This window comes from Diuraphis noxia, unplaced genomic scaffold (assembly GCF_037042655.1).
Source record: "Diuraphis noxia isolate RWA-SAM2 unplaced genomic scaffold, SU_Dnox_SAM2 contig0005, whole genome shotgun sequence".
NCBI lineage: Eukaryota > Metazoa > Arthropoda > Insecta > Hemiptera > Aphididae > Diuraphis > Diuraphis noxia.
Genome location: NW_028301715.1, coordinates 29,246,460 through 29,273,391, shown reverse-complemented (window position 1 = coordinate 29,273,391; position 26,932 = coordinate 29,246,460). Strand labels below are relative to the sequence as shown.

General features: G+C 29.6%; 2 protein-coding genes across 2 annotated transcripts; one reads left to right on the top strand and one right to left on the bottom strand.

Annotated features, from left to right (window-relative positions):
- Positions 1-12,740: 12,740 nt before the first annotated feature.
- Positions 12,741-14,783, top strand: LOC107162393 (uncharacterized). Its single transcript, XM_015509267.2, has 3 exons — positions 12,741-12,883; positions 13,540-13,711; positions 14,503-14,783. Coding segments are annotated over exons 1-3 (339 nt in total). The 5' UTR covers positions 12,741-12,881; the 3' UTR covers positions 14,668-14,783.
- Positions 14,784-15,666: 883 nt separating this feature from the next.
- On the bottom strand, positions 15,667-26,525 carry LOC107162394 (beta-galactosidase-like). The gene is made up of 12 exons (XM_015509268.2): positions 25,909-26,525; positions 25,439-25,589; positions 24,638-24,804; positions 23,318-23,468; positions 23,189-23,252; positions 20,236-20,330; positions 19,939-20,131; positions 19,505-19,848; positions 19,150-19,422; positions 16,404-16,541; positions 16,139-16,345; positions 15,667-16,025 (listed from the first exon to the last, which is right to left on the bottom strand). The coding sequence occupies exons 1-12, from the start codon at positions 25,938-25,940 to the stop codon at positions 15,816-15,818; spliced, it is 2,025 nt and encodes a 674-aa protein (XP_015364754.1). The 5' UTR covers positions 25,941-26,525; the 3' UTR covers positions 15,667-15,815.
- Between the last annotated feature and the right edge of the window lie 407 nt (positions 26,526-26,932).

Below are 26,932 nucleotides of genomic sequence, written 5' to 3'. Positions count from 1 at the left end.
TCAGATGATAACACTCGTCGATCATTATCGTAAATTCTTTAATAAATGTAGAAGGCAGGGGCCACTATGAGCAATTCAAATGATTTAATACACAATTGCTCTTACACGACTTATCGTTCGACTCCGAACGTCCGAACAAAAGGATAACAGCACGTAGTGGACTAGCTGGCGGGAAAACTAACAAAAAAAAAAAAAAAAAAATGAAAGCAATTACGCTAATCTACGGGTATCGGCACGTGTGTGTTGACAGAAACAATTTGTATTATACAAACGAAAACATTCGATGTTGTTTGTAAAGATTGAGAACGCCGCCGCTTGTCAGGTGTGCTTGAGCGGATTAACAAAAGTTGCTCGGACGATCGAACGTTTCGAGAATAAAAATCTAAACGAGTTAGTTGACAAAAATGCGAATACAAAATCTATGCACGAAAAGGCTACGGCGTGCGGCGCGAAAAAGGCGTGCAGCGCGAGGTCGGTAGCGAAAGAGAATAAAAGCCGTGCGCGACTGTTGGCGCGAACAGGTAAGTCGTCGGTCGGCAACGAACACAAAAACAAAGAGGACGGGGCGAAATTCAGTTGGACGTTGACGGATTGGACATTAGACTATTGCAACGTATAAGAATGGTTGACAAGTGGATCCTTCCGCGTGCGATAAATGCTAGTTCGAGTTGATCGATGGAAATCCACGCCGTAGACAGGTCGCGTTGCACCTTGAACGTCTTTTCCGTAAGTCGTATTGCGTTTAACTACGTGGTGCGTTGAGTATCGCGGTTCGTACTCGAGCGAGGTAAAAGTACTCGCCTAGGGAGTTTGAGCGTGGTACCGTATACCAAATTGGCCGAAGCTTGTTCGATGACCGCCGCTTTGAGTGTGAGTAGTACGATAAGCAGCTTGGCGATTTGTACGCGAGTGGTGAAAACGTTCTACCATCACGTTGGTCTGAGGCGAATACGGCGATGTTCGAATGCGCTGAATGCCGAAAGTGCAGATCAAAAGTGATTTGAACAGATCCTAATCGAACCAACGGCCTTGGTCAGTGGTGATGACGTTGGGCACGCCGAACCGTGCTATCCAGTTAGTTGTTAAGAACTGCGGGACCATGTGGGCAGACATATTCTCGATTGGTCTCGGCTCTGCCCAGTGCGTGAATCGATCGAAGACGGTTAGTAGATACTATTGATCCGTTGGACGGTGGTAGCGGCCCAAGTAAGTCAAAGTTAATGTGACCGAATAAGCGTCACTCGGTGTGATGCTGGACATCGTATGTTTGTGTACTTTGGTGCGTTTGCACGGTTCGCAGGCTCAGTTGAATCGCGTGATTTCTCGATCCATTTCCGGCCTGCAGCAATGCAGCAATTTGTTGAGATGAGGTATAATATGGCACGTTACCGTGTAACGAGTCGAAAACTGCGCGCGCCACTCGCGCGCTAAATAATCCGAATGCAGCACACCGCGCGCCGCGTGCCGTTCAGAGAGGTGCGCGCCTTCAGTGACAACGAACTTATTGTATTATCAGTGATAGTTCACTGAAGCTGCGGATCGTTAGCTCGGTCGATTGCCCACTGCCGTAATTTCCGGTCGCGATGTTGTCTCAGCTATTTCAAGTGTCGACAGCGCATCGTGGACAACATCGCCTAGCCCGAAATGTGTTCGACGTCGTGTATGAATTGAGACAGAAACGAAATTTGTCGTACCTGTTGGTCGATGATCTTTTCTGCTTTGAGTGTAAACATGTAACATGTAATAGACAATAGTGAGTGGTTTGTGATCCGTTCATAGTGTCGTGACGCACCCTTTCGATGTTATGAACGAAAGTCGGACGCCCTGCAAATACACGGTGAGAATAGTACTCTGTCGTACGTTGTGTATTGTTGTTCGGCGGGAGATGACTTTTTCGAGGTAAAACCCAGCGACCAGTGAAGTTCAGTGAATTATAAAAGCGTTAAATCCGCAAATGAGCCATCGGTGTCACTTGCAGAAAACAAAATTAATTTTAGGCTTACAAAGCTACAAATCATAAAATGCGATGAAAGTCACGGGTCCCTGAGCAGCTGTCCCTTTTGCCTGCATTTATACGCGATGCCGCCTGAAACCCACTTGGGTGACACTGTGTACCTAGTTTTAGACTCTTAGAATATATTTTAATAATAATATTTAACTGTCGATAACTTCGATAGGCTTCTAAAAGTTATAAAGGTTTAAAAACACATATTAGAGAAAAACAAATAATGTAATATGCAGTTTTAAATTAACGTACCTAATCAAAAAAGCTGCGGGGAATTTTGTTCAAATTAAAAAAAATTCATTCATAATGCGAAAAATAAAACTAAAACTATTATAATAACACGACTTTTATAAAATTATTTCAACATCATCTTCTATACGTTTTATTAAATAAAAAGCGCTCCCCCCAGTAGGATTGTGAACAATATGTCAGTTTGCAATAAATTCGCTCGAATTCTGATTTACCTTGTTCCGAAATCCACCGATCTGTGTCCCTGAGAAATTAAATCGACAGAATACAAAAACTATTCCAATTATATTTATTATAATTATTATTGAGTAATGAATATTATTATTGTCGTTGTTTTTTACAGTGCACGAGCACTGATAAAAGCGTCGTAATTCGATCGCGAGAGTACGTTAACTGAATATTGATTCGATTACCGAGCGCGTAATATAGGTAGGTACCTGCTGTGTGTGCACCCATTATAATAATATCATTAATATACGTAAATAATACGCATGCGGTTAGTACTCCATTGATACAGATATATTATTGTTGTGCGATCGATATAATAATAAAAAATAATATTATACCGTCGATATAATATAATAACTAAACAAATTGTTTTTAACGGTTGATTAAATACCGCATGAGACTATAGAGGTATGTGCACTGCAGTCGTATAATTGTGTGTTTATTATACATGAGGTACTCGCGGGCAACTAATTATTATTATTTTTGCCTCCGGACAATACATTATTCTATTATTAATTATTAAACTATAATATCGTATAATATAATATTATAAAATACTATTATAGGTATTATTAGTATACATAACTTTTATATATATATATTTTTTTTTTGTTTGAGGGAGGGGGGTTGAAAGTACCTCATATTATGTTATATATATATAGAACGCGAGCGTTTACAACACATATTATATTAAATAAAAATAATATTATGTCCGACGACCTCCCGATGATTCGCTTCCGCGCGGTATTTTTTTGTTTCTTCCCATTCCGCTCCATCGAAAACTGATAATTATATTATGCGTATAATAAAACATACCTTCGCCCCATGTGTATTTTTTAATAACAATCATTAGCAGTCGTTTTTCTTTCGAAAATCGTTTTCAGAATACTCGACCGACCGGCCGACCGAGTTCATGGATAATGCATTCTCGGCGAGGGACAGCGTTCTTTTCACAATAGGTAGGAGGTACCTCCCTGTAAATAAAGAAATTAAATAAAACAAATACGTCATACTGGTTTGGTGTGAATTACAATAATCGCGAAGACTCGACTTTAAAGACAACAGATCAAGATTTTTTTTTTTAATTTTTACTGTAATTAGTTAATTATTATTTATAATTCACTAAATAACTTAACTAGGTCATAAATTATTCAATGTGATAGCTTCAAATTCAAGGAAACTTTATTTGATTAATTTTTGAAAAGCATAGCCAAGCTATGACTATGGTTATAAATTAATTATATTAATCGTGCTAATTGAACACTTTTTGATTAATCTGCACTCTGTGAATAATAAATGATTTGAAATAAAAGTAAATAAATACATTAGGTAGACACAGACACAGACTTAAAGGTTATGTAGGTTACGTGATAATGAGTAAATAAACCAGTACCTATGCATATTCCTTAAAAAAATAAAAAATAGTAGAATGTATTTTTGAAAGTTTCACAGCCACTAACATAATATTTGATCAGGGCAGAAATGAAAAAAAATTGATTGACTTTTTTCAGCTGAGCTTCCGTATCGGCGTTAAATGTTAAGGGTTAAAATTATCGTCTAGTCGTAATTATTTACTGTTACAACCGAACGTCGACTCAATAATAAGGTAACTCGAGTTAATTTTTTTCTCTCAGCCACCTGCTTTGATTAATTGCATAATAATAATATTAAAATATATGCAACATTGTATAATATAATGGGCACCAGGCATATTATATACATATATATGTAGGCGATGTGCTTACTAACGGTCCATATATAATATTGAGGGTAGGTATAGGTATACCGTGAGAATTCGTCCTGGAAAAGAACTATACATTATACACCGTATGTAGGTATCGTCCGCGGTGTTTTTGGGGAGGATTGCGGACGTTTGTTTTTTTTTTGTTTTCTCATTCCATTCTGTCTGTACGCGACGGCCTTTTCTCTTTCCCTCTCGCCACCACGCTTGCCGCCGAGCGCGTATGGTTTGGACAACGCAGCTCGTTTCACCCGGAGTGCGCTCGTCCCGGACCAGGTGACGAAGCCGTGGGTATACAATATAATAATAATAATAATAATAATAATAGTATAATATACTGATATAGGTACACAAGGAGACGTAGTATATGTATATATATATATACGCAGGTACGCTAGCGCGAGGATTTCGCAGGCCACGCGAAAACAGATGTCGGTCACGCCTTTTCGACCGGCCGCTGCGGCGGCGGGATGCGTGAATAATGTGATCTCGCATTAGCCCGTAAAAACGTTACGGATCCGGAACCGACGACGACGGCGTATGGTCGTTCCGTTTGCGTCGCACCACTCGATTAAGTTCGGACGGCGCATAAAATTATACCTATACACGTGTAAGAGTGCTGCAGTATAAAGGTATACGAATGATACAGGGTGTTCCGCACAACCTGCAATGTCCTGTAGGTTCCAAAACGGTGTTAACTCTGCGCGCGCGGAGACTTGCTGCAGTTAGTGGCGTATATGGACTATATCTTCTGCAGCAGTTGGCTGTCATAATTTTTCTCGCAACTCTGCATGCAGCTGCATCCACCATCGACAACCCTTGGACAACTGCAGTGAGGAGAAATAATCGAAATACCTAAAGGGCTGTCAGTTTAGTATAGCCACTCTGCACCTGACACCGACACGTCTATATATATCAGCCTGCTGCAGGATTTGCGCCGACGAATCCGATTAACCGCAACGATATCTCACGAGATATCCGTCATATTATATCCGTCGGCGGTGTTCGCATATGCACGTTGAACAAAAAAAATGTATAAAAATTCGACGGTTTACTTAGGGTTGTGATCAATACCAGATATTTCAATTTTGTAAGCGCACTGGTAATATATATTATGTTTAAAGTTTTGAAACCAGAACTACATATTCATCTTTATACGTGTGACACCCTGTATAATGTATTATTATAATTTAATTTCAGGACAGTGCGCACATATGTACTGGTAAAATGATATTATGTGATATAAAAATGTTTAATTCGTTTTATTGTTTTATATAATACATGTATTATAGTTATATAATAGGTATATAGGTATATAATATGTTATTATGTTATTATACCATGGAACGCGGGGGCGAAACCGGAACGATATTGTGTACCACCATCGTCGTGTATGACGGGCACATGTATGATATTTTCATATGTATATAAGAAGACGGTGTACACTGGTAGATAGGAAACCGACACTTAATCGTCCGCCACGCGATACGGTGCGGAAAAGGGTTAAGCGAACCGCAGTGATGCGGCGCCCGGCAATTTACACTGACCGATATGAACATATTGTGCACAATTATAATGACCGGCGCGAAGATGCGTATAAGACGATTATAAAATTATGATAATAATATTGCTCTAACAATAATATATGACATGATATAATAGAAGCGGTGTGAACGCGTGCGGACAACGATGGCTGGCAGACTATATTAAAATTAAATTATGCCACGTACAAATATATGCCGGACAACTCGAACGTTATATTCGTGGTCTAATGCGAAACATATAATAATATCATATTTATCATATTATTATTTTATAACAAAAGTGTATTGTTAACGATAATTTTTTTCTATTATTCTATTATTCTATTTATCCGGTCGATTTCGAAGTTTTTTTTTAAAATAAATAAATGATTTATAGTTTTTACGGTTTTTAATAAACGTTTATACACATAAGTGTATGGTGGGACTACATCATGAACCATGAGAGAAAATAGTTACAGGCTTGGGCGCTAAGTTCCCCTCTTGAGTATTTTTATAGCACCGTAAAATATAATATATTGGATAATAAGTCATGAAAAATGTATTCTTGAATAAGGCAAATAATGTACTTAGGGCCGTGCTGCAAGACTACTGTCATCTATACAATCAAATTTGGTTGTTGTCAATATTTTAAGAGATAATATTATCAAGTTATTAAAGAATGACAATAGAAATATAGAAATTAGAAATATATAACTTAAAAGACAGACAATTTAAGTATCAATATACGAGTAATATTTCAATTTAATAGTTAAAAAATAAATAAATATATATTATATTCATGGACATTTAAATATTATTGTTCATTTATATTTATTACAAGCAACTTACATACTTAGTAAAGAGGTATAATGGCATTAAATGAAAGCTTATTAAAGATGAAGATCAATGAGTGCTACTGCCTTCTTCTCCTAATATAATCCTAGTTGTGCCATGCATCTACCTACATAGTTAAAGTCTTATATAGCTAACATGATAAATAGGAACCTGGCAATTTGAAAAATAATTAATTTAAGTTTTTAAGAAGATTTTATGATAATAATAGCGACATTCAAATATTCTAAAGTTTAGAATCTAAACAATTCGTAGACGTATATTATAGTTTCATAATGATTTTTATTTTTCTATTGACAATATCAGATTACTTTTTAAACAACCTCAACATATCGATTTTTCATCTATAAAGTACTATACGCACTCATCTACTCGTATATTATTGTATATTATTTATACTATTATTAAAACATTTAGATTCTGAACGAAGTGATGAATGCGTTGATTTTACAATGATGTGTGTTTTTTTTAGATTCTGAACGAAGTGATGAATGTATTGATTTTACAATGATGTGTTTTTTTTTTTTTGTATGTCTGTGTACAGCATAACTAGTCGAAATAATGCTTCGATTTCAAATTTTGGGGGTGGTTTCCGATGTAAAAGTGAAGATCCTTGGTGCATTATAGAGGTCAAAAGTAAACATTTTTCAAAAAAATCGAGAAAAACAAAAAAAAAAATGACAGAAAAACGGGAATTTTTACGCAAAATCAGTTTTCGACCAAATCGATTTTTTTACATGGTTGTAATTCAAAAACTAATCACTGTAAATACTTGAAATTTTCACCAAATGTTTATGGTAGTGCTATCTTTATACAGTTTAATTTTCAAAAATTGACTTTTTTTGAGTTATTTAAAGACCACTGAAATTTTCGACTTTTTGAGAATTTTTTTTTGAAGTGTCGGTAAAAGAATGTTGGACGACCAAAAAAACTTGAAAATTTAATACAAGGTTCCCTATGAGTTGTTCTTATTGTAGCTAAAAAAAATTAAAAATCGTTGATCACGATTTTTTTTAATAAGCGTTTATAGTTCAAAATTTTACGAAATCTGTCGAAAACGCGAAAATTTGCAAGTAATTTTGAAGTTGAAAAACCATAAAATTTTTTGCGTTTATAACTAAGGATTAAAAATACAACACTAAGTTTTCCATAAGTTTTCCTTCAAGTAACTATAGAGAAAACTCGAAGCATCTTTTTGGCCCTATCAAAATACTTGAAAAATGAATACAACGTTCCTCATAAGTTATTATTATAGTGATTAAAAAATTATAAGAACACAATTTTTTTTTATTAGTATTTGAAGTTCAAATATTGACTTAATACGTAAAAATTACGGCAATTTTCAAATTATCTTAGATCGAAATTCATAAAAGTTTTTCTTTTTAATTCTAAGATTTGAGAATTTAATACAAGGCTCATAATATATTTTTACAATAGCAGTTGAAAAATAAAATAAATGTATAGCCACAATTTTTTTTTTTTACTTGTATTCAAATTTTAATTTTGACAACATACGTAAAAATTCGTAAATTATTTTAACCTAGAAATTCATAAAAATTTTTCCTTTTATACCTAAGATTTGAAAATTTAATACAAGGCTCCTTACAAGTTTTTCAATCTTTATCACAAAAAAAAATGTCCACCGGAAATTCAAATTAAATTTTTATTAGCATTTGAATTTCAAATATTGACAAAAATTCGTCAAAACCATGAATATTTGCAAATTATTTTGTAGTTCAAAATTCATAATATTGTTTGTATGTATATCTAAGGTTATAAAATTTAACACCAAGTTTTCCATAAGTTTTGCTTCAAATAGCTATAGAGAAAATTTGAAGTGTCATTATAGGAAAAATGTTTTGAGCGTTTGAGTTTTAAATTTTTATGAAATCGCGTAATGATAACGATTTATCCTCAAACCAGGTATTCGTATATCTATGATAATATAAGGTATTATGAATTATGATAACTACATGATAACTACACTAATTGATTAACTATGCCTTATGCAAAATGCGACTTAATTGAAAAATAAAATATTTATTTCAAAATAGAATATATGACAATATTAAAATATAATATATCCTAGACTGACAAATCATCTCCGTTCAGAATCGTTTTTCGTGTACAATGATACCTATCATTGCATTCAAATTTAATCCCATCCATTACAGTAACCTACTGTACAGCAGAGCGACATCCACGACTTACCCGCTTTTTTTTCTGTTCCAAATATACAGTATGAAAATTAATTGAAAAATTTAACTCTGATTTGAGGTCAAAAGTTTCTATAGTAATTCTATATTACTACTAACTATTTTTTTACTATTTAATTATTATTTTTACTATTTACTTATTATTTTTACTATTTTATTTTATATTGCTGATTGTACACGAAGGGGTAACTGATTTATTATCCAACTAATGAATATTATAATAAAACGATAAAAAATTGTACTTTAAAATTTTATAATTTTCGAGTTGTTATTTGTTTGTGCAGAAATTAAAGCACATAATTCAATATAAAATTTAACTATTCAGTACTAAAAACAGAAGCTTTACAATAACCCGAGAGGCTGCAGAGAAAAAATACTGTTCATCTCAGTGAATCTGCGAATGTTTTTATTCTATACTTATCATATAATATAAGGTGTATCTTATTATGATGTTATTTCAGTCGTTTTTTTTAATGATTATTGCTGATCATGACATTTAAAAAACCGAAAAAAGACACGTTTCATTATTTTTAACTATTAATTTTTTATAATATTTAAAAAATATAACACAATTGTATTAACAGCAAAATTATTATAATTTTTTTTTAACACTAAACATATTTTTAATGAAAGTGCTTTTTTCTGAAAGTTTTAATGGTCAAATCGTCAATTTTGGTTCAGAGGCTTATTTATAACTTTATGGACTTCAGCTCTCCAAAGTTTAGTAAATTCATTAATAGTTTTAATTAGAATAATTGGAACACATTTCATTTACTAGTGCTAAATAACTTTAATTAACAGTGGAACTTTATATATTTTTATAAACTTAAATCTGTAATCTAATAAAACACTCAACATTAATATAAACATCTGATTTATTTTTATCATATAGGTGCCTACAAATTAGTTGGAAAATATCGTTAATTATTTTAAATGTTAACATCAAAAAATTACATGAATATAGACATATGGTATGTATAATATATTCATTATGTATTATGTAATATAACAATGAAATAATTCAATCCAACATTCTAACGTAGGTAACTACCTACCTAATTTAACCATGACAGTAGCTACCACTGTAGCAATATAGTGTTATTATATCACATGAAAAACAAAATTAAAAAAATATTATGGTAATAATCAACAAGGAGAAAAACAGCCTATACAGTTGAAGTAGTAACTAGACGAAAGAATAAAAAAATTACCCTAGAAGGTTTTTTTCTTCTATTTTTTTACACGCAAAGGGGAGAAAAAACTTTTGTTTGCATGAATCATGTGCAAACCAGAAATTTTTTTTAATCATCCGGAGTTAAACCCTCCATTTGGAAATTGCATTTAAAAAAAAAAATACACAATATATTATTTCCAGGTGTAATTACGTTATTCACATACGCGTATAAAAATTACGATTTTTATTGAATTTGCTAACCGAGTTATTTGGCATTTAAATGTCGTCTTATTGTTGCTTTGATATAATAATGAAAAAAAAATATGCGTTAACACAGGTACGGCACAACAGGGGGAGATGTGAGCATTTTTCAAGGATTTAAAATAGGGTCTATATATAGGGATAGAAAAGTAAATTAGAATCTCACAGGTATTTAGAATAAAAATTCAATCACTGGGCAATTATTTTTGTCACTGCGTATAAATACTGATTTGTGAAGACCGGATACACCTTTAGTAAAAATTTAATATTCGAAGTAAATATCGTATAAAATAAAATGTAATATAATTTTGAAATTGAACCAAAAAAATTATATTTTTTTTTAAATTTGATTTTCATAATATATGTACAGTATTTCTGATAGACACAGCACACAGATGATAAGAATTATTATTGTTTTTTCTCGTAAAAAATATGGCCAGAACGCAAGAATACTATATTAGACCATATTTTACACATTTCACCTATATATTATTATATTATGTATGTCAGTTACTCCGTTTGCTTGAACCAAATACAAGTAAAATAAATATTGAATGTATAAACAATGAAATGTATATATTATAGGTATACCTAAATATAATAATTGATAGTTAGTATTATTTTATGATCATAATTCATGAATGAACCATAATTATAGTGGAGGTGAGGTTAGGAGGTTAACCTAGGCTAATCTATAATAATTTATAAATCCTTGGACCATTTGTACCAATGATAACATACCATAATAATGGATTTTATCCTCTAGATCCTCTATATTTTTTTCAGAGTATAAGAAAATTAAAATGTGAATGTTATGTACTTTTGAGTAAATACGTTTATGCGAATACTTTAACAGTTTTAAATGCAAAAATAATATAAATTTCGATTCAAACGTCACTAGATATATAATAGTCGGAGAAAGAAATGCTTAAGCACCGGAAAAAAAATAATAAATATTTTATTGTTATTCCCGATTAGAAGAGTGTACTGAAAACTAGATTCCTGGACATTTTTTTTAATTTTTAACGCGTCTTACGTCTTCAACCGTAAACCGGTGGCTAAATATAATTGCTAGTTTGTTGCTATACAAACTATTATAAAGTGATGACCAACAGATGTGTTACTCTATTCCGATATTTTTCTTTTATTTCAATACAGCATAGTAATATAATTATTATCTGTACCTACCACGACATGCGATGATGTTACCCAACCGAAACTTTACACACGTGTACATCGATAAATTTGTAGTCTGCTTTGTTGTTACCGGGCAAGTGTTGTGTACATTAATATTATTATATTGTACTATGACGATAGGCGCCGAGAAGTTATTAATTTTTGGACAAACAGCTAGTACGAATAAAATATACTATTATGCACGCGATAATATGTTGTAAATTTGTAATTATTTATGATACATTGGTTTGGCAAACTGTATTCAAACATTTCAAACACAATAACAAGGTCAGACTGGACGAAAGTTTTCGACGGAAATATACACTAAAGCCCGTCCTGCAGGTAATAAGAAGGCGGTCGTTCTCGTATTGCCACAGTTCGATTTCAATCGTCGTCACCGAGAACTTCTTTCTATCCGTCGAGCGTGTTAACTTTACAAAACTACAATCAACTTAAAAATAAACAACAAAATAAATGGCTAAGAATCAACACTAAATGAAATGGAATAATCCAATGTTTCTTAGACGAAGAGCATGCATACTGAACACATGCACATCTTAGCCAGAAGGTTCTACATTAATTGCTTATGACATAACAACTGACAGTACTCAAAATGAAAAGACGAAAAACAATGTAATACATTTGACTGTATAAAGTTATTATGAAATCGTCCGATTCTTTTGTTGCATATTTTGTATTTATTGACAGAAACAGGATATTAATTGTTTTTTTTATATATATACAAAATATATATATATACCTATATAATATAATCATGTGTTTAAAATTTTTATTGTAAAATGTTACGAATTATTGGAAGAAAATATTTCATCAAAAATATATATCTGTATAACACAAGTGCGTTTATTAATTATATTGCATAATATATAAATGCTCAATAGTATTGTGTAAGTAATAAGTATTATATTATTCATTGAAACTGATAAAATGTAATTTTACGCTATTGTTTAATGGACAAAAAAAATTATTTAAAAATGTTCCCGAGTACTAATTATGTCACGATATGTACAAAAAAAATATGACAATTTAATCATAAAACGATGGTGCAATGGTATATTTCTTAATAAAGTGGTTGAAATGTTGAATTGCATGTGACAAGACGTCACATTCATTTTTTGTGCAAAAAAAAATTTAAGTTATAAATAAGACTACATAAAATGTGTAGTCATATAATAGTAATAATAATAAAAAAGCGATGGGGGTTTTCGACCCTAATCCAACCACCCTTCTTGAATATAGTGCTGTATGTGGACTCCTGTAGAGTACCTATATCTGCTGGTGAAATATTTTCGGTTAATTCACAATATTATACTAGATGGACGTGTATTTAGAATAATGAGATAATAGTATTGTATAACTCTTATCCGTTTTTAGTATATAATATCCATGTTTTCGGTAATAAAATCAGAACCACCGAAGACAGTAAGATAACAACATGTAAGTAGAACATATTTTATTATGAGTAAATTACTGTTTTTTTTTTTTATTTATTTATTTTACTTAGCTTTTCATTTAAAAATCAACAATAAAACACACTAATATTATACCTATTAACCTCTAAATAAATTACAATTAAATTCACAATACAAGTGTAAATTAATATAAAATAAATACCACGATCAGTTTTTTTTATGTTTACTAGTAATGTCATTAAATATTTAATTGTTTTAGAATACCAATATTATGATATTTTTATCAACTAAAAATTATTTTTATTCGAAGGCAATATATTGTTATGCTTTACAACAATTGGTTGTTTAAACGACCAGCAACAGACATTTAATTCGTAATAGAACGTATAGTAATAAAACTGATTGATATTTTCAAGATTCTAAAAATATCCTAAAAATGAAAACAGTGAAGTTTTTTGAAAATGGTTTCGCTTTCGCTTATTAATTTTATTACTATTGAATATTGTTTTACATTAAATAAATAATGTCATTAATGGATGCAAAATACAAAACTTAAGGGTGGTTATTATATAAATTACCATAAAATAACCAAAATGGCTAAGTCCTACCTCCAGTATTGTTGTTTCACATTAAATCTGTTCAACAATTCTCGAAGATTACGAACCTACTTTTAATTTTCAGGAAACTTTTTGGCCACATTCATCACTTACTACTGATTTGTACGTACTTGACATACCTCATCATCATGACCAACGGATATCCGTTGCGTCCTAATTATTGTTCTTTGTATGTTCCGGACGACAATTTCGTTATTGATGAACCAACCGCACCGGTTGCCACTAAACCTATACTGGTAAAATATGAACTTTAAATATTAATAAAATATCTTGCAACTCAATACCGTTCCGATATTCCTATATACCACACTTGTAATTATTCCTATATGAATGCATACATTAAACGGGTTTATTTAAGGAAACATGCTCCCCAAATGTTTTTTTTTTTAATAACGAAATTATTCAAATGATAGTTTTGAGATTTTTAATGATAGGTACTTACAATTAATATACATATTTTCAAATATCTATTTATTTATATTATATATATTAATACTATTTAAGGAGTGGATGATACACACATTGTTTTTAAATGATAATCCACCTTCTTTTATCATACATTGTTAAGGAGATGATTTTTGCAACAAATCTTTGATGTGTTTAAATTAAAATTTGCAAGACTATAGGTAGTTTCTGATTTATAAAAATACATAAAGGCATTAGCATTATGAATCTCTACATAGTTCTTAAAAACAATTTTACATAAATCAATAATAATAATATTATAATGTCAACCAGTAATCAGTTGTCAAAATATAATCTCAAAAAAAAAAATTATATAAAAAAATTGTGCTTCATCGAGCCTAAAAATTTTGCTTATACCAAAAATATTTGAAGTTTTACACCAAATTATAATCTAAGTATGGTACACAAATCTTTTTAATACATTCGCCGTGCCACTCAGAATCTATAATCAAGCATCACTGACTGTCGTGAATATTTAGTTGCCTAATATATATTTATTTATTTTTGTATAATATTAGATACATGCAGGTAATCGTTATACTTACGCGTTTTCTTCTTACAGTTAGTCGGTAAGAGATTTGTGGAAGATAGTTCATCAAACGACTTAATAAAGCCATCCGAATCCAATATTATGCTGAAGAAGAAAAACTCGGAAATAATTAGCGCTTTGATGGGATTACGCAGGGCCATGTCAAACAACTATGGCGAACATCATGTACACAACTGATGATGATATCAACATTTTTGTTTTCTAGTAACAATACCTATATTATGTTAACACGTATAAATTGTAGTGGAAATTATATTAATAAATAAAATATAACTATATACGACATTTTTTAAGCCTTCGTGTAAAATGTTTTCAAAAAATGTCTAAGTTATTTTTAGAACATATAATACCTAATTATGTATTTATGAATGACACATTGTACAGATTTGAGAATAATATTAAATAACTATATAAATAAATATAGGTTACAATATGGCAGATTATTATTTTAATACCTTTCGAGCGATTATACCTATAATATATCGGTAACAGTTCAATGCATTTATGTAATCACAATATTTAACAAGATATACACGCAATGATTAAGTTGGACAATTAACCACCGAAATCTCTAACCTCGTTCACAACATTGAATAGAAGTTAAGTAATTAGCAACTTCAATCATGTGCCAGTGTTAAATAAAAATATAATAATTTAATCTAAAATTATCAATAAAATCACTAAGCTTATGATAAGAATGTGCTAAATAGGTTGCCTATACAAGTCCCAAAATGCTATCAAATACAAATATTATTGTAAAAGACAGAAAATTAACACCACATAATTAATAGCATTGTACACTAGGTAACCGTCATTCGTAATATATTATATTGTATAAACTATAGATATAAATTTATTTTATATTTCTTAAAACACCGGGAATCTGGTTATATAAACATTGTATAATGATTTATATCTAGCTTATTATAATTAAAAAAGAAATTAAAACACATGTAGGTATCAAGTTCAACTTTTATGTTTTCAACGTGGAGCAGAAAATTTGTAATTACCTACTATAAATAAGAAATCGATTCAGTATTCTGACAAATGTTTCGTTCAATTACATTTTTAAAATATTTAAGTATCTATAGGTATCGATGTATCATTATGGTAGTGTTTAGTAGTATTTGAGTATTATTATAGATTCAAGTATTCAAAACCTTATTAAGTAGTAAGTACTAATGATAAACATGTTTTTATAATATGTATTACAAATATTTACATATAAGTTTAATAAATTGTTCATAATAATAATACCATTCTTAATACAATAATAAAATAAACGATGTAACATTATGAACTTATATTATATTATTTTTAGAAATTTAGAATATTGGGTTAACTGTACCATTCAAATTAGGTTTGTCAACTAAAGATATTGAAGAATTTTTAGGAACACGTTCCAGTTCTAACATTATGATGCTGTTTACTCCAGGATAAGGAATAAGAAACAAAGCGGGAACGTATAAAGTAATTTGTGGTCCAACTAATGGCCAGTATCGACCAATATTAACGCCATTCACAAAAGCAACGCCCTTTTCAACATAAAACAAAACAAAAAAAAAATTAGAAAATGCATACAATTTTATTATATAAATAATCTCAAATTATTTTTAGTCAGTTATTCATATTTATAAAAAAAACGAACCTTTTTCCAACCAGTAGGGTCCAAGTAAGTGTCCAAAGGTTTCGACAAATTATTTGGCAATGTAAATGTTGTTTTATAAAATGCCGGTAATTCGATGTGTTTTTGTGGTTCGATAGTTGAAAGCCAAGACGTTTCATTCAAAGGGTATGCTATCATCTTCCATGGACCCAGTACATGGTTACCCAAAGTTACAGGTTCAAAAATACCCTGTATATGAAATTATTTTAATGACAAATTATGGTTAACTATATTGTGACCAACAAACCTTTTTATCTTCTGTAAAATTTCCGAGGTTGATTCTTCCTTGGTTTTCTATTAGAATGCTTAGCTTTTTAACTGTACTGTTTATATTTAAGCTCACAGGTAAATTTTCATATTTTCGAGTTATTATATTCACTGGTACCTGAAAAAATGTATACTACATTAGACATTAATACATTTATTTTAAAATATAATATTACGTATACAGCTAATTCCAAATTAAGTGGATCCAGAAGGGGCATAGATCGAGTCCCATTGATTTATAAGGAGTTTTAAAGACCCATATGTTTCTACAAAATATTTTATCTAATACACACATTCAAAAAATAAAATAAAAATTTTGATTTTGATTTTCCAGAAACTTACCTCATGATATATTTACAATACATTAAGTATTATAACAATATGATAAAACTTTTAAGCTAACGAAAATGGGCATTGTAAACTATACAATGAATATTATTCATTCCTTTTCACCATTTTGAATTTTTTTTATTTAAATTTTCATAATTTAGATATAAATTATAGTTGTAAATTAGTTATAAATTTGAATTTAACTACATTAAATATTTTATGTATTTTTTTATGCTAAAGACGATACTGCAATATAGCGCATCAACTGCATATCGCATAATATAAATTTAATAATAAAAGGTGATAGATACAACTGATTAGCCAAACAAAAAAGAAGCATAATTAATTTTATGCTATTTCATTAATCCAGATATGAAATTCGATAATTACCTATTTTTGGATAGTTTTTTTTCAACAACGTCTATAAAAATCATGATATGTATACTCTGAATGCGCCGTATTTTTAATCGTATAAAGATATACTCGTAAAATAGGAAAAAAAATTTAATACCTTTAACTTTTAACATTTCTAGACTTAAGAACGTGAGTTGTTGATAAATCCAAAATGTTGGGTTTTTTTTTAATAACGTATACAATATTATTTAATAAAAAAAAATTAGAGTTTACCAATTGCGCTTAAAATTACCTTTTCATATACCAATTGCGCTCTAAGCATTTAAGGGTCTATATACCAATAGCGCTCTAAAAATTTTAGGGTCGATATATCAATTGCGCTCTAAAAATTTTAGGGTCGATAGACCAATTGCGCTCTATACATTTTTTACATGTATTAAACAGTTTTACAAGGTTTATACAGTTTAGTCAATGAAATCTAAAATAAAATAATATTAATAATAATCAGATAATAGGTGGTTAAATCATAAAGTAATAAGATTTTGAGTTTAAGGTAATCATGATGTTTTTATTTTGCATGCTTTAATAATAATAATATTTTTTTTTAATAATAATTTGAGCATGGCATTACAATTTAGAATAATATAATTTGGTTAGTTTACAGAATAATATATTTGTTCAATAATAAATTTTTTCACTACGAGGAAAGGAAAATATAATCATAAGTATAACAGGACAATTACTTACATTAAATATTAAAATAATTCATTTAGTCACCACGAGGTATAATAATAATATGGAGGGTGGAGTGGCCGAGCGGACTAAGGCGTCTGTTGCGACGCACGCAGTCGCCGGTTCGAATCTCGGTCACGGGCGGCATCGCTCTTTGGGCATTTCGCGATGTCTGGAGAGAGAGGCCGCCGCCCCCAAACCGGGCATGGCAGAAACCTACGGGTGCCCATTCAAAATTCTGCCAAAAAAAACCCAAGTGTTAAAAACCTAAAGTACCTTCCCTTACAGTTAAAGGCTAATGACCTCAGTTGTCGAAGCCTTAACCCTAATAAGAAAAAAAAAAAATAATAATATGCTAATTTAAAAAAAATATATAATACAAATAAATTAATAAATATACTAACCAGTCACAAGTTAGAACGATACTGTTATAAAATATATTAAAACCAGTCACTTTAGCTAGTAATCAATTGATCAATAAATATCAGGCAAATTTTAATACAAGCGCAATTGGTATATTGACCGTAAAATATAAGAAGCGCAATTGGTACACTGACCCAAAATTATATGCAGCACAATTGGTACACTGACCCAAAAATATATGCAGCGCAATTGGTACACTGACCCAAAAATATATGCAGCGCAATTGGTATATTGACCCTAAAATACAAATTTTGTTTTAGGCGCAATTGGTCCATAGCCAAAAAAATTGTTAAAAGTAAAAAAAAAAACACGTTATAGAACAAATGCTTTGCCGTAAATAAAATTTAAAATGGCAATAGAGAACTAAACTAAATTTGTTTCAAATAGTGTATTGTTACACACTGTTATTTTTATGTTAACACCTTAACTTAAGACAGTATTTTAAATAATGGATTAATATCCATTATTTAATTATTACAACATTACTTGGATGCTTAAGTGATATAACAATACGATGTCAAATATATATGTATACACTATACAAACGAACAAACGACGCATTTGATAAAGAAAAAGATTTTAATTTTCTCAGGTAAATTTAAACATATTATTTGTAATAGGTAATAAGTTGGATATTTGTTTATATTGTACTTAAAATGTTTATTGGACAAACTAAAAAACTTTGTGAGTAAAATATTTTACCACCATATATATAATCACACAGAACTTCACTTCTGTTTGCTTCATAACATTATTACCCTATTCTTATGAGTATATTATTAAGTAAGGGCATCTCTATATTACTCTAAATCTATGGTCTGGAGCCCAATGGATGTTTAACTCGGAGTTGAATATAGGATATTATTATAATTAGATATAAATTATACCTGGTCCAAGAAGATGGTTGCTCGATCTCTGACTTTTCTAATAGTAAGGTTTACAGGGGCAGTGACATATTTTTGTTCATCTGTCAAAATAGTTTCATACATCACGAATCCGGAGTTTATACCCATGATTTCGAAACCAAGTGGAACATCACTTTCAATTGGTCTAATCCGTTGCGTGACCTTTTCAAAAATATTAACCAACGGCTGCATTGTGAATGTTCCATAATTACCTTTAGGAGCTGGAACGGGTATTTCATTTGACACTGAAAAATTCTTTCACACGGAATTAATTCAAATCAAAAATCATGAATATCCACAGTTGTATACATATGCATTTTTATTTCATTACACTCACAGTTTCTTTGAGTAATTTTTGAATTTTAAAATACTTTTCGGTCGGATCTCCAGCTTCGTTCAGTAGAGCTTCGAAATCATATGAAGTTACGGATGACTTATAATTTTCATTATTTTTTTCGGCGGCACCAGAAGTAAACCCGAAATTTGTCCCTCCATTGAACATAAAAAGATTTACGGAAGCATTCACAGCTAATATTTTTTTCATAGTAGACAAAACTAAATCAGAGTTTGTCGTGGACAACGGTGAACCCCAATAGGACGCCCAACCAATATAATACTCAGAGTTAACAAATGGTCCTCCCTTTTGAATTTTTTTCAAGAGTTCAAAACATTGATTAACAGCTAAAAGCCAAATCAAAAAAAAAATTAATCGATTATAAGCTTAGTTATCATTATTTTTCTTTGTAGCAAGCAGGTACAATAGGGACTTACGATCGTCACCCCAAACGCCAAAATCAACGGTAGCATAAACATCAGCTACGACACCACATTTTAAATACGAATCTCCGCACATATCGGTTGTGTAAAGTATAGCTTTAGATTTAACGTAACTTTTATATAAATCTCTTAACCATATCATATACTGATGGTCACACGCGTAATAAGTTCCGTATTCGTTCTCTACCTATAGCAAGCAGCTATCAGTTTTAAAAATTATATTATAATATCATAATACGAAATTCGTATTACGAATATTAAATGGTATTGTGATAAGTGATAAGTCCATACTTGAACCATAATGATATTTCCACCATTTCCGTATAAAAATGGAACGATTTTAGGCATAAGTACATTAAACCATTTAGCAATATAATATTTATAACCTAAAATTAAAGAAAATTTATTAAAAATACAATTTACTTATTATTGTATTATATACAATGAAATATATATATAAGCCAAATACCACTCACTCAATCACTCACTTACTCATTAATTCATCACTTCATCTCAAAAACAGCAAAACGTATGAACTTGAAATCAGAGCTGGATTTAAGAGCAGGCTATATAGGCTGTAGCCTATAAGCCCGCACCACACCAGTGCCCGCACCACAACAGGGCCCTCACCACACACATCACACTACAAATAAATCAGGAAAGTGAATAGCTCTACTGTACAGTAGTTTACAAGTGGGTTACTGTAATGGATAGTATCAAATTTGAATTCAATGATAATATATTGTTGTATACGAAAAACGATTCTGAGCGGATATGGTTTGTCAATCTAGGATATTTTATACTATATTAAAATATTACTATTATTTCGAAAACAAATGTAGGTACCGATAAAATAAATTCCAAATTAATTAATTCAGATTCATTATGTACTCGACTCTCGACTCACTCAGTCATTCATAGTAAGTGTATATAATTTATTATAAAGCATTAATATAAGTCATTAATGACATAAACTGTTACAATTAGAATATAAAGTATACTCTAGAAATTTTAAGTACCCGTTAATAATATTCTTGAATTACAACAATATAGCTAAAATTGTTAGCCTTGGTTATCTAATATGTAATTTCATCCAAATGTAAAATTAAAATAACTATAACAAAAAAACTGTGTTTGTGCAGTTTTTAGATTTCTTTTGCTGCAGAATTAACTACTTACATTGAACCTTGTTTTGAATTTTCAATCCTTAACTATAAAAGTTAAACGTTTTATAAATTTTTAACAACTAAAGAAATTTTCAATTTTCAATTAAATACATTTTGTCAAAATTTGAACTTTAAACGATTATAAAAAACAAAACATGCTAATATTTTCCAATGGCTATTAAATAAATTTATGGGGAACCTTGCATTAAATTTTCAAGTTTTTTGACCAAATCAATACAATTTTATTGACATTTATAAAATAAATATTTAAAAACGTAAAAAATTGTTTTTCTAATATTGATGTAGCTTTAAGAAGGTACTTGTCACTTTTGGTTACAAACAGCACCGGATAAAGATCTTTTTCAACATTTATGTTGAGCAAAAAGCGGCTCCAAACATTCATGGCAGAAGATAGGCTCAATATGTTAACTCTAGTACTCTACTTAGCATTGAGAGTGATATTTTAAGAAAAATAAATTATGAAAATATTATAAGTAGGTAATTTCATCAATACAAAATTAAGATGAAAATTGATTAGAAGTTACACCATTAAATCTAGTTATTATTATTTATTAATTATACTATAATGTTAATTTAATTACTACCGTTGCAATAATAATAAATAGTGCTGGATACCTTATTAACTACTCAGTGGTGATTGAATCTACACTTTAATACTATATTTTAAATTTTATTGATTTGGGTTAAAAACTAGAAGTTAAATAGTTGCACTACCCTCGATTTTGGGAAGAAAATTATTTGAAGATGTTTTAGAGGTGGCTTAGTCTCTCTATTTGTGCATATGCCTTTCCTATTTCCTAAAAAATCCTTCTGGTAGGACCCACACCACATTTGAGCCTATAGGGGCTTACAAATCCTAAATCCGGCCCTGCTTGAAATTTAAAAAAAGTGGTATCCAATGATCTAGATGTGCAATAAGAAAGGATTTTACTATATTCGCATTTTAAAGAGGTAGTCTCGAGAATCGAGATTAACCGTAAAAATCGAAACTTTGTTTTATTTATAAATGGTTGCCATTGGTTACTTGGGTAAGTCAGATACAAGCATGCATACAATTTCTGTGCTCATGTTCTCAAACAAAAAAACTAAAAGTATTTGTGGTATAGCTTATATACTCAAAAATTATTCAATTGAATTTGACGAAAATCTCAGAAATTGCTTGTAAAAATGTCAGAAAAATGTATGAGTAGTTTAAACCACTCTAAATAACATATAGATCAAATTCTAAATCTAATCCGTGACTTACGATTGCCCATCTAGTTCGAATAACCTAATAACTAAGTTATGAAATTGGTAAATGTTATTTTATGAGGTCCTCTATATTATAGGTATCTTAAATATAGAGTATAATATATCAAATAATAAATAAGTAAATATAAAATATTTATTTCCTTTTTTTTTCTCAAAATCCCCAACGTGATTAAATAAAAGAATAAAAATGTTTAATGATATATAATATGATTTATCCTATTAAAGACAACGGGCAAACAAATATATTTCAATTTATAAGTAATCTAATTCTACTATAGTCACTTTAAAATATCATCGAAAAATAAGTATTGAGTAAATACACAAAACTATTACTAGAACTTAACATTAAATCTTTAAATATAATATTTTGATATTTTTGTGTCATAACTTTGTATTACTCATAGAAGTTCAAAATTTAAAGTGATTTACGTTTGATAATACTCCCAATTAAACATCATAAAAATGAACCGTTGAATTATTTTAATTCAATTTTTTTTTGTTTTTTATGAAGGAAAATTTCACGATTTGAAATAATAAGTAAAAACACTTAACACGCCTAGTTTGAGGGGCTTAGTCTCTAAGTTCTATAATTATTTGTATAAATAAACGATTAAATCTGACTAGATATGATACTTTTTCGAGTATCAAAACAGATCCTCATGTTTATTAACCAATTTATTTTGAACAGTGATAAAATGTTCCAAATTATTGCCTAACGTAGAAAACTATAGGTTCCATACAAATTGAATACAGAAGACTAACTGCAGCAACATTCAATAGAAATTTCTAATACGAGTAATACGTACTTGGATCATTAGTTCGCAGACGATTTTTGGTAACCACATTTAATAACCAAAATGGAAATCCACCCTAGATTACGAACAACAATTATTTAACTAATATGATTTTTAATTTATTGAAATATATTATCTCACCAAATCTCTTTCAGCGCTTATATATGGTCCAGGTCTAAGCAACAAATACATCCCTTCATCTTGAACTAATTTCAGAAAATACTCCAAATCGGCAATATCCTCAAAGTTGTATACACCTGGATAAGGTTCATGTAAACTCCATTCTACATAACTATAGAATTCCGTTAACAATTATTATTATTTTTTATAATATTATGTTATGTATATTTTTTATCTGTAAACATATTATTTTACTCTCCGTCAAGAATTATTACTTTTTACAAATACAAGATAAAATAAAAACAATCAACTATACATTTAAATATATGTAAGTGTTGATTGAATTGTACTAATATATTTATGAAAAATGAATTATAAGTAGGGCAGAGGACTAATTGTAGCTCTAAATTGTCACTAAATAGTAAATATAGACTTAAACATGTACACAAAGTATGTATTAAAAATATAAATTTTTAAATTAAAAACTAGAATTTCGATCATTGTCGATAATTTTATGCACCGTAAACAACTGTAATCTATCATCACACAAAATTAATAAACAAAAGATTAATCTAATCGATTACCCTTAGAAACAATCAACAGCCTTAATCTATGACATGGCTTAAGATAAATAAGATAAATAACTTATCTTAAGCCATGATCTATGATAAAAATTAATAATGAATTTAAATCCAACAATAAATATATGGAAACATTAATTGTATATCCTTATCTTTTAATGAGTTGGTTATATTACTAAGTGAAAAAAAAAATGTCAACTAATAAAATATTGTTAAAATTACTAATTATATTATCCGTCCTAATTTTAAATCATTATATGTTAAATTATAGTATTCATGGGTGTGTTCACGGCTGTGGCTTATAATGCTATATCCAAAATTGAGGCTGGGTATTGTTTTTAGGAAGGTACCTAGGTAAAAAGAACCAATAGTAAAACATCAACATTTTTTTATCAATTTTATCATAAAAATTGTCTAGACTGGCGCTATATCTATTTTTTTTCAAGGGGAGTTTTGTGAGAGTAAGGTGGTCAAAATAAATAAAATCCACACCTGAAACAGAAGTCTGCACACCTAACCTATAATATTATCTAATGTACTACCGTATTCGTTAATTATAATGACCACAAGGTAAAATAAGTACCTAAATGTAACACGTATAATACATTTTTTATAGTATAATAGCATTTGTTATAAAATATGAACTGCGTGTATTTTTAATTTATTTTTTTTATTGGGTGAAAAGGTGTTAACAACTTGTGTCATTATTAGCCTGTGATATTTACAAATGTATTTATTATTTTTGTAATATTTTACTTACGTCGATACAGCATTTAAACCAGCTGCTTTCATTTTCTTAATTCGGTCCTTCCAATAAGGTTTAGGAACTCTAAAATAGTGGAATGAACCGGAGACATATCTAAATACTTTTCCGTCTTTTAGAAACTCATTTTTTTCGTAATCAACAGTAAAAGTTCGTTCAGCTGTCTACATATAATTAAAAACAAATAAAAAAGTTTTAAAAAGGCATTATCATTTATTATAAGTAGAAACCTGAATATGAAACAAGATTTATCAAAAATACATAATAATTTTTATAACGATCAGTAAATTTATTATTTATGAATATATTTTTTTTGTTATTATACGATGATCGTTTATATAATATATAAATAGAAAATATTCTGATATTATGTTATAAATTTATTATTGATATATGCTTATTTCAATTAATTTAAATAATATTATTTAAGCATAAATAATATATGCCTAATATTAAACTTGCACAATACCACCTTTAAAATATAAATACATTAAGAAAATCCAATACCGACCAAGTCCAATTTTATAGAACTTTTTTATAACTAGGGCGTCGTGTACGTGTAGGTGTATAACACAGAATATTCTGTGCGTTTAGTAACTATAAATAAGTTAGTGTGTATTGTGTATGGTTGTAGCGTAGCATTATTATTTTAACTCGAAAAGAATTAATGGGAAATAAATTATTGTTAAACAAAACAGATTAATTTTTTTTGAAATCTATACATCTTATATACAATATACGTATAGGTATAATGTATATAATAATTATAAGAACTATATCAAATTTTACAAGTATTACCTTTTGTGTTTCATTAGGTTCTGGTTCATTTCTTATTGAAATGTATAGAATATAAATAAAAACCAGAAACAAAATACAGAATAATATAGCAATGAAGGGACACCTTGATAGTTTTTGTTTACACCTCAGTTTTTGTTTTTTTATCAGTGATCTGAAACATGACATAAATCAATCTAAATTTAAAACAATATCGTATTATTATTATTATTATTATTATTATTAAAAAATTGCTAAATTTACAATCTTTACAAATGAGCATAATAAGTAAATCAAATGAATGAATATAATATGGATATTGGCTTAAACGACTTGAGGGGGGAAACCATTCAGCAATAGTAACCTTTACTTTGATGGGAAACCATTATTTTCTTATTATTTAAAAAAGAGCAATATTGTATGTAAATTTAATTTAATGTTTAGTTATTTTTAAATATTTAATATGAAACATACTTTATACGCTAAGTACTTACTGTGTTTCATCATTTTCAGACAGTAAATTCATATTGTATTATAGCTGAAGCCTGATAGTATTTGCAATTGATTTTACAATGCATCCAGCACAATTACTATTAACTAATTTTTATTAACTAATTATTCAGATATATTATGATATTCGATAAAATTATAATAATGAAAATTAATTTTCACTGATAAGAGATAAACAAAAATTTAAATTATTAAGAGTAAAATTGCAAAGTGTAGTCTTGTTTAAATAACATTGAATATTGTATTTCGTATATAATATTCGACTTATAGAGAACCTACAGCGTCTATACTGTCGTATGGTTTAGATGAGACTGCTATAATACTGATTTAAAAACTGATTTGACTAGCCCATTGGAAAATATAAATTATTTAACAGTTATTAATATTTTGCATAAAAATGTATCAATGTAATGTGTTGGTTGAAAATGAATAATAATATGAACACTGTTAAACGGAATAAACAGGATTATTATAAAAACGGACTGCCACGTAACATTGGATAGAAACGTTTATTTTATACAACTAATACTAGTAAGTAATAAGCAAATAAGCAATGTTAGTTCTAAACTAAAAACTTATAATATCGTTAGTCTATAATATTTACTGGATGTCCGTGCATTTATAGGTTTTAATGTACTAGGATTTGGATTCAAAATTAACATATTATTATCATTTATCGTATAATATAACATACATATTATCGTATTATTTAGGTAAGAATTCTCATAGTACCTTTACTGGAAAGTTGAAACGACCAACCGGTTTCTTTGCTGAAAACCAGTCTTGATTAAGATTTTAGACCTCCCCCACCATTCGCAATAAATACTAGTTTTTTTTCCCTACTCTTGGCTCTACTCACTATAGCTATTTCAATATGACAATATCTTGGTATGCTAGTTGAATGAATATCATAATATAAATGCTTACTGTTGACAGACTTTATGGGCAAACTCGAGTTGGGTCTCAGATTTCAAAAACAGCAAGAGTTGGGTCCCGGTATACTTTATG